This window comes from Nerophis lumbriciformis, linkage group LG06 (genome assembly GCF_033978685.3).
Source record: "Nerophis lumbriciformis linkage group LG06, RoL_Nlum_v2.1, whole genome shotgun sequence".
Classification (NCBI taxonomy): domain Eukaryota; kingdom Metazoa; phylum Chordata; class Actinopteri; order Syngnathiformes; family Syngnathidae; genus Nerophis; species Nerophis lumbriciformis.
This window is the reverse complement of record NC_084553.2, coordinates 4,250,317-4,260,950: the sequence shown is the minus strand read 5'-3', so window position 1 is coordinate 4,260,950 and position 10,634 is coordinate 4,250,317. Positions and strand designations below refer to the sequence as shown.

General features: G+C 36.0%; 1 protein-coding gene across 1 annotated transcript in view; it reads right to left on the bottom strand.

Annotated features, from left to right (window-relative positions):
- The window catches only part of LOC133608251 (asc-type amino acid transporter 1-like), a 71,893-nt gene that overhangs the window by 10,128 nt on the left and 51,131 nt on the right, over positions 1–10,634 (bottom strand). Inside the window, exons 4-7 of the mRNA XM_061963456.1 lie at positions 4,008–4,133; positions 3,773–3,926; positions 3,572–3,695; positions 685–788 (exon numbers count right to left, since the gene is read on the bottom strand). Coding sequence (XP_061819440.1) covers positions 685–788; positions 3,572–3,695; positions 3,773–3,926; positions 4,008–4,133 — 508 coding nt within the window. The remainder of the gene's footprint in view (positions 1–684; positions 789–3,571; positions 3,696–3,772; positions 3,927–4,007; positions 4,134–10,634) is intronic.

Below are 10,634 nucleotides of genomic sequence, written 5' to 3'. Positions count from 1 at the left end.
AGACTGGTTGAGCAAACTCCCATGCACCCTCAAGGACCCTGCCGAGAGTATAGAGCTGGTCCACAGTTCCACGACCAGGACGAAAACCACACTGTTCCTCCTGAATCCGAGGTTCGACTATCCGGCGTAGCCTCCTCTCCAGTACACCTGAATAGACCTTACCGGGAAGGCTACCAAGAGTAAGGCTGGTAAAACTCCACTGTGTAGGGGGGAAGCGAAATGAAGGTGTTCTGTTTTCTTTCATGTATGGTAATCAACAGAAAGATATTGTTCTAACCCAAGGACTTCAAAGCGGAGAGAAGGCGGGATCTGCCCAATTTCCAGATTACCTCTTTTTGAACTTTCTTTTTCAACTGTTTTACAAACGTCTTTTTGAACTGTTTTGCGAACCTCTTTTTGAACTTGTTTACGACCTTTTCCGTGAACTGTTGGCAACCTTTTCTGTGAACTGTTTGCGACCTTTGTCCTTTGGAAGCAGCTGTGGTCACGTGGTCGGAGAAAGTAAAATAAAGAGGGAGGAGTACCGTACAATCTTTCGCCAGAGCGTGGGTGACACTGTAAGAGGTTACAGGTCGACACGTTTCTCCTCAATTGAGTCCAAATTGAATTCTGTCTCTGTTTAATTCTTTGCCTCTTGTCTTGTTTAATAGATGTCATCAATGTTTGGACCTGACATGGTCTCACCTGGACGAGGTGAACAGGTATCCGTTGATTCCGCCAAAGGTGGACAGAGCCACGGAGATGGGCATCATCCAGGAGAACATCCCCAGCAGCTTTTCTCCAAAGGTCTGCGGATCACAATGGGCACATTTAGGTGACAGCAACATGACTCACTTCAAAGGTTTTTGTCTTTCGTCAGAGCGACGACCGCAAAAAGTCGACGGAGGACTTTCCCGGGCGGAGCCAGGAGGGCGTGGCACGCTGCACAAAATACCTCTGAGCAAGCTTTGTTCTTTTCTTTTTAGCGTACATGATAGAACCTATGACCCAACCCTACCAAAACTCACCCAGAAAAAGAGCTTGGTTAAAAACAGAAAGAAAGACGAGCAGGCTTTGCTACACATCTTAAATATGCAGCCTACCGCCTCTGCTCTGAGGGGTATCAGTTTGATCATGTGGTTGTTTGTCTTTAGCGCAGTGGTAGTCAAGTACCACCTCAGAAACAAACCTGACTCTCCTAGTACCACCATAATGACCAGCGTTGAAATACAGTAGCGTAGTAGGCCTAAGTATTCATTAAAACAAGGTCGAGGTTTTGTTTTATCAAGCATAGTTCATATTTTTGGCCACTGTAACATCACACACAGTTTGAACAGTGACACTGTGTTTAATGATAGGAAAATAAAACACTGTCCTTTAATACATTTTAGGACTTCCCTTAAGTTTGATCTTAGGGACCCGGCAGGGTCTCAGTCATAAAAATAAATAAAAAATAGGTCAGATATTATTTGTAAAAATGTTTTTAATTCAATGCTTAAATCTCTAAATTATATTTAGTTCTATCTATGTTGATTGATTATATATATATATATATATATATATATATATATATATATATATATATATATATATATATATATATATATATAATTATATATAATAGCACATAATATATACTATTATATATAATAGTATATAAATAATACATATATATATATATACATATTATTTATATACTATTATATATATATTATATATAATATATATGTATACATCATATATATGTATGTATGACTGTATATATATATATATGTATGTATATATATATATATAATAGTAAATAATATATACTATTATATATAATAGTATATAAATATATATATTATTTATATACTATTATATATAATATATATGTACACATCATATATAACATATGTATGACTGTATATATATAATAGTATATAATATATACTATTATATATAATAGTATATAAATAATATATATATGACTTATATATATATATATATATATATATATATACCTGTACATACATGCATATATATCCATCCATCCATTTTCTACCGCTTGTCCCTTTTTGGGGTCTATATATATATATATATATATATATATATATATATATATATATATATATATATATATATATATATATATATATATATTATATATAATATATATGTATACATCATATATATGTATGTATGACTGTATATATATATGTATGTATATATATATATATAATAGTATATAATATATACTATTATATATAATAGTATATAAATATATATATATATATATATTATTTATATACTATTATATATAATATATATGTACACATCATATATAACATATGTATGTATGTATGACTGTATATATATATATAATAGTATATAATATATACTATTATATATATAATAGTATATAAATAATATATATATGACTTATATATATATATATATATATATATATATATATGTATATATATATATACAGTTATATATATATATATATACATATATATATATATATATATATATATATATATACATATATATATATATATATATATATATACATATATATATATATATATATATATATATATATATACACACACACACACACACACACACACACACACACACACACACACACATATATATAAAATCCCAGAATTGTTTTTATTTAAATGTTCGCCGTATTTCCCGAGGAAACCTTACAATATATTAAATCCATAAAGTGGTATAAAATCACATTACGATCTACGTCTTCGGTTTGACCCGCGAGACATCAGAAGTTTAATAAAGAATCTGACGTGCCTTCTTTTCTTTCTTTTTTTTTTACAATATCTAACAATCTGATTTGTGGCAAATATTGTGGATGACCATATATTGTGTATGGAGTTCCATCAGCACAGCATTCACTTATATGTCCCAATCCAAACAACCTTCCCTAGTCATGGAGCAAAAAAAACCAAACAAAAACGCAACCAACACAAAACGTCAACACACATGGTCACACATAACACAACCTGCTCACAGAACTTTGTGGATATTTTTTTTTAAAATCGCCCAATCACCATTTAAATAATCTGCAATGCATGATGGGACAAATGCAAAACACTCTCTCTGCACATTTTAGCTGCTTGATATTTCTGCTTGATAACAAAACTTGAAGGAGGTCGTCACGGAAGTAAACAAGGTAGAAGTTCAACTTTCACATACTCTTAATAACTAATTATAATAATGATATATCCTTTATATTAATGATATATGTACACATACGTATAGGCCAAATTGTTTTAGCCCAATGAGGCTGCCAAGTCAAAAAGTTTGCATATAATATTCATGTTTGATCACTTTTACTGCAAATGAATATCAGTTATCGGCCTACTTGAATATTATTAGTCGTATCTGTATCGGCCATGAAAAAAAAACGATATCAATTGATCTGTAACTGAAATGACCTGGAACAGAAGTCGTCATTCAGGCGTCACATGACCGCATTTGGGAAGGAAGTGACCTCCTTGGAACTCGTGCTGACAACCCTCATGACTCTCATGCCTCCAATTAGTCATGTGACCTATTTGCTTTCATCTCGTCAGCTGCTTACCACCGCCACGGCGTTGGACGCCAGCAGCTCTTCCGGGGTCATGGAGGAGAAGTAAGCGATGTTGGTCATGGTGTAGACCAGCGTCACCAAGGGGATGGAGATGTAGATGGCCCGCGGCAGGTTCCTGGTCGCACCAAGACCCAAGACTTTGGTCAACGTTCTGGGCCACGTGGGTTGAAAAAAACACACATGACGACATACGTGCGCGGATTCACGATTTCCTCCGTCACGTAGTTGAGGAAGTTCCAGCCGCTGTAAGCGAAGGAGGCCTGCAGGAAGGCCAGCGCGATCTGACCCACGGACGGGTCCTGGTGGAACTCGAAGGCCGCGCTGGGCACCAGAGCGTCGTAGTAGCCTGGATACAGGTAGGAAAGACCATGAGGTAACAATGTGTGTGTGTGTGTGTGTGAGTGTGTGTGTGTGTGTGTGTGTTTACCTCGGCCGATTTGAACCAGTCCAACCACGATGATGAGACCCAGGGCGAGCAGCTTTCCCACGGTGAACACGTCCTGGATCCTTGTGGCCCAGCGCACACTGGAGCAGTTCACCCAGGTTAAGAACACTGACACACACACACACACACACACACACACACACACACACACACACACACACACACACACACACACACACACACACACACACACACACACACACAAAGAATATCATTATTACTTCCTATTGGTGATGTTACGATTAAGATTAGTTTATTTCAAAGGGGACAATGCAATTTCTTAAAACACATGACTACACATGGTTAAAAAAAAGCCAGAATTAGCCAGAAGGCTAGTTTTCCTCTGGCACTGTTCCCCTAGCATTCAAGAAAGCGGTTATTCATCCTCTGCTCAAAAGACCTAACCTTGATCCTGACCTCATGGTAAACTACCGACCGGTGTCCCACCTTCCCTTTATTTCGAAAATCCTCGAAAAAATTGTGGCACAGCAGCTAAATGAACACTTAGTGTCTAACAATCTCTGTGAACCTTTTCAATCCGGTTTCAGGGCAAATCACTCTACGGAGACAGCCCTCGCCAAAATGACTAATGATCTACTGCTAACGATGGATTCTGATGCGTCATCTATGTTGCTGCTTCTTGATCTTAGCGCTGCTTTCCATACCGTCCATCATAATATTTTATTAGAGCGTATCAAAACACGTATTGGTATGTCAGACTTAGCCTTGTCGTGGTTTAACTCTTATCTTACTGACAGGATGCAATGCGTCTCCCATAATAATGTGACCTCGGACTATGTTAAGGTAACGTGCGGAGTTCCTCAGGGTTCGGTTCTTGGCCCTGCACTCCTTAGTATTTACATGCTGCCGCTAGGCGACATCATACGCAAATACGGTGTTAGCTTTCATTGCTATGCTGATGACACCCAACTCTACATGCCCCTAAAGCTGACCAACACGCCGGATTGTAGTCAGCTGGAGGCGTGTCTTAATGAAATTAAACAATGGATGTCCGCTAACTTCTTGCAACTCAACACTAAGAAAACGGAAATGCTGATTATCGGTCCTGCTAAACACCGACATTTATTTAATAATACCACCTTAACATTTGACAACCAAACAATTACACAAGGCGAATCAGTAAAGAATCTGGGTATTATCTTCCACCCAACTCTCTCCTTTGAGTCACACATTAAGAGTGTTACTAAAACGGCCTTCTTTCATCTCCGTAATATCGCTAAAATTCGTTCTATTTTATCCACTAGCGACGCTGAGATCATTATTCATGCGTTCGTTACGTCTCGTCTCGACTACTGTAACGTATTATTTTGGGGTCTCCCTATGTCTAGCATTAAAAGACTACAATTGGTACAAAATACGGCTGCTAGACTTTTGACAAGAACAAGAAAGTTTGATCATATTACGCCTATACTGTATATACCTTTATATACATACATACATATATATATACCTATACTGGCTCACCTGCACTGGCTTCCTGTGCACTTAAGATGTGACTTTAAGGTTTTACTACTTACGTATAAAATACTACACGGTCTAGCTCCGTCCTATCTTGTCGATTGTATTGTACCATATGTCCCGGCAAGAAATCTGCGTTCAAAGAATTCCGGCTTATTAATGATTCCCAGAGCCCAAAAAAAGTCTGCGGGCCAGGGTTGAAAACAGAATGCTGGACGACAGCAAAGACTTACTGTGGAGCAAAGACCGTGCCCACAACATACATCCCGAACATGACATGACGATCAACAATGTCCCCACAAAGAATGATAAAAACAACTGAAATATTCTTGATTGCTAAAACAAAGTAGATGTGAGAAATATCCCTCAAAGGAAGACATGAAACTGCTACAGGAAAATACCAAAAAAAGAGAAAAAAAACACCAAAATGGGAGCGCAAGACAAGAACTAAAACATTACACACAGGAAAACACCAAAAAAACTCAAAATAAGTCACGGTGTGATGTCATGAGACAAGAGCTATAGTGATGCATGCTTGGTTATGCTTTAAATTCATATCCAACAATTGTGACAACAACTTTTTACTGTCAACTGAGTTTCGTTTTTTAATGATTTCTGCTGGTGGTGTGCCTGTGGATTTTTTCAACGGAAAAAATGTGCCTGGGCTCAAAAAAGGTTGAAAAACACTCCTCTAAGTGATCAAGCTATTAAGTGTTTATTGTCTATTGCAGGGGTCGGCAACCTTTACCAGTCAAAGAGCCATTTTGACCAGTTTCACAAATCAAGGAAATCAATGGGAGCCACAAAAATCTTTTGAAATTTAAAAATTAAATGACACTGCATGTAAAGTTTTTTTTTTGCTTTGTGTTATGTATAAACCAAGGGTCTCGAGTTTTGTATGAATGGTGCTTGACCTCCCGATTTTTTCCAGCATACTACGAAATTCAGGGCAACTATTCTCTCGCATGTGCCGTGATGGTACAGCATTCCAGCGTGCCGGCCCAACCACACGTGGTATGGGACTTCTGCTTGCTCACGTAAATGACAACAATGCATACTTGGTCAACAACCACACAGATTACACTGACGGTGGCGGTATAAACTTTAGCACTCTTACTAATAATGCGCCACACTTTGAACCAAAACCAAACAAGAATGACAAACACATTTCGGGAGAACATCTGCACCGTAACACAACATAAACACAACAGAACAAATACCCAGAATCCCATGCAGCCCTGACTCTTCCGGGCTACATTATACACCCCTGCTACCAAACCCCGCCCACCTCAACCGACGCACGGAGGGGGGGGCAGGGTTGGGGTGGGGGCGGGGTTTGGTGGGAGTAGGGGTGTACAATGTAGCCCGGAAGAGTCAGTGCTGCATGGGATTCTGGGTATTTGTTCTGTTGTGTTTATGTTGTGTTAAGGTGCAGATTCTTGTTTGGTTTTGGTTCAAAGTGTGGCGCATTATTAGTAAGAATGTTAAAGTTGTTTTATATGGCCACCGTCAGTGTAACCTGTGTGGCTATTGACCAAGTATGCCTTGCTGTTACTTACGTGAGCAAGAAGAAGATGCATACAACAAAAGGCTGGGCTGGCACGCTGTTTGTACATATTGTAGAGGGTGCTGAATGCTGTACCATCATGACACGCCCTTATTATGATTATTAGGGTGAAAATCAGAGAATATTGGTCCCGGAAGTTGTCTGCGAGAGGCACTGAAATCCGGAAATCTCCCGGGAAAATTGGGAGGGTCGGCAAGTATGCAGCTGAGCCGCATCAGAGTGATCAAAGAGCCGCATGCGGCTCCGGAGCCGCGGGTTGCCGACCCCTGGTCTATTGTGAGCAAACTGTGGTGCTGAATTTCCCCCAGGGATCAATCAAGTACTTTCTATTCTATTCTATTCTATTGTAAAAAGATTGAGACTTTAACATGAAATATAATCATTTTAATGAAATGTGATGTTTTGACATATCTGCTTCTCAGAGGTGGGTAGTAACGCGCTACATTTACTCCGTTACATCTACTTGAGTAACTTTTGGGATGAATTGTACTTCTAAGAGTAGTTTTAATGCAACATACTTTTACTTTTACTTGAGTATATTTATAGAGAAGAAACGCTACTTTTACTCTGCTACTTTTATCTACGTTCAGTCAATTGTACAGAATAATATGTACTGTACTGTGCAATCTACTAATAAAAGTTCCAATCAATCAATCAAAAGTGTGAAGGAAAAAATACACTTTTTTATTTCAACCGTACATCCCGTCAAAAGCCTAAAGACTGACTGCACAGTTCCTGTCTTCACAATAAAAGTGCCGCTCCATCGCGCCTGCGCTTTCAAAATAAGAGTCTCCGAAAGCCAGCGCAAACAAGCTAGCAAGCTACGGAGTTTGCCCCCAATGTATTTCTTGTAAAGTGTATAAAAACTAATATGGAAGCTGGACAAATAAGAAGCCAAAAACCAACCACTTTCATGTGGTATTACACAGAAGGAGGAACTATTTTTCTCCTCCATTTGAAAACGTGGACGTTATCATCACTACTGTCTGATTACAATCAATGCAAGTCATCAGAATCAGGTAATACACCAACTTATATTCTTGTCTTCATGAAAGAAAGGAATCTATATGTGTTAAACATGCTTGTATTATCTTTAAACACCTTTAACTTGTTAACAATATTAACAATATGTGTTAAACATGCTTGTATTATCTTTAAACACCTTTAAGTTGTTAACAATATTAACTATATGTGTTAAACATGCTTGTATTATCTTTAAACACCTTTAAGTTGTTAACAATATTAACTATATGTGTTAAACATGCTTGTATTATCTTTAAACACCTTTAAGTTGTTAACAATATTAACTATATGTGTTAAACATGCTTGTATTATCTTTAAACACCTTTAACTTGTTAACAATATTAACAATGTGTTAAACATGCTTGTATTATCTTTAAACACCTTTAAGTTGTTAACAATATTAACTATATGTGTTAAACATGCTTGTATTATCTTTAAACACCTTTAAGTTGTTAACAATATTAACTATATGTGTTAATCATGCTTGTATTATCTTTAAACACCTTTAAGTTGTTAACAATATTAACTATATGTGTTAAACATGCTTGTATTATCTTTAAACACCTTTAAGTTGTTAACAATATTAACAATATGTGTTAAACATGCTTGTATTATCTTTGAACACCTTTAAGTTGTTAACAATATTAACTATATGTGTTAAACATGCTTGTATTATCTTTAAACACCTTTAAGTTGTTAACAATATTAACTATATGTGTTAAACATGCTTGTATTATTTTTAAACACCTTTAACTTGTTAACAATATTAACAATATGTGTTAAACATGCTTGTATTATCTTTAAACACCTTTAAGTTGTTAACAATATTAACAATATGTGTTAAACATGCTTGTATTATCTTTGAACACCTTTAAGTTGTTAACAATATTAACTATATGTGTTAAACATGCTTGTATTATCTTTAAACACCTTTAAGTTGTTAACAATATTAACTATATGTGTTAAACATGCTTGTATTATCTTTAAACACCTTTAAGTTGTTAACAATATTAACTATATGTGTTAAACATGCTTGTATTATCTTTAAACACCTTTAAGTTGTTAACAATATTAACTATATGTGTTAAACATGCTTGTATTATCTTTAAACACCTTTAAGTTGTTAACAATATTAACTATATGTGTTAAACATGCTTGTATTATCTTTGAACACCTTTAAGTTGTTAACAATATTAACAATATGTGTTAAACATGCTTGTATTATCTTTAAACACCTTTAAGTTGTTAACAATATTAACTATATGTGTTAAACATGCTTGTATTATCTTTAAACACCTTTAAGTTGTTAACAATATGTGTTAAACATGCTTGTATTATCTTTAAACACCTTTAAGTTGTTAACAATATTAACTATATGTGTTAAACATGCTTGTATTATCTTTAAACACCTTTAACTTGTTAACAATATTAACTATATGTGTTAAACATGCATGTATATTCATTAAAACACCTTTAACATGTAAACAAAAATGGCAAAATAAATAAATATAAATGATATAATGTATATATCAATGTATGTGTATATATATATATATATATATATATATATATATATATATATATATATATATATATATATATATATATATATATATATGTGTGTGTGTGTGTGTGTGTGTGTGTATATGTTACTCATCAGTTACTCAGTACTTGAGTAGTTTTTTCACAACATACTTTTTACTTTTACTCAAGTAAATATTTGGGTGACTACTCCTTACTTTTACTTGAGTAATGAATCTCTAAAGTAACAGTACTCTTACTTGAGTACAACTGTGACATCTCAGCACATTCCTGTTTGATGAATATTGTGGATATTTATTCCTACGATGCAATTAAAAACTCACGTTAGTCATCATGACTTCGGAACATTGCACACAAATAAAATAAAGTTGCCTGAGGTTGGCCAATATTTCATTTATACGTGTATTATCAGCTTTAGAGTGACAAAAGACCATACTTGCCAACCCTCCCGGATTTTCCGGGAGACTCCCGAAATTCAGCGCCTCTCCCGAAAATCTCCCGAAATTCAGGCGGAGCTGGAGGCCACGCCCCCTCCAGCTCCATGCGGACCTGAGTGACGTGTTGACAGCCTGTTCACAACATTGCCGTAAACAGCAATGTTGTGACACTTTTAAACAGGACAATACTGCCATCTACTGTACATGCACATGTGACCCACCCATAATGTGTCACATTTTTGTGTTGATTTATTTAGTTTATTTTGTGGTTTGAATTCGTTTTTGGAGCTGTCATTACACATTTATCAGTATTCACATTGGTCAGTAGGGGGCAGTAGGGCGTTTCTTCCCAATTGAATGCTATCACCTGCAGACCGGAAGTGTCTTGTCATTCTGATGAGCGCGACCAGTCTGTGAACAATTGAAACGTCCTGTGTGCTTTTTCCTCCTGTATAACAGGTTAGTTTTGGTGAATCAACTCACTGAATAATATCCATGGGATCTTTATAAGTTTTAAGTACACATTCTGATGGTGGAGCCTAACTCAACAATGAGTAGATG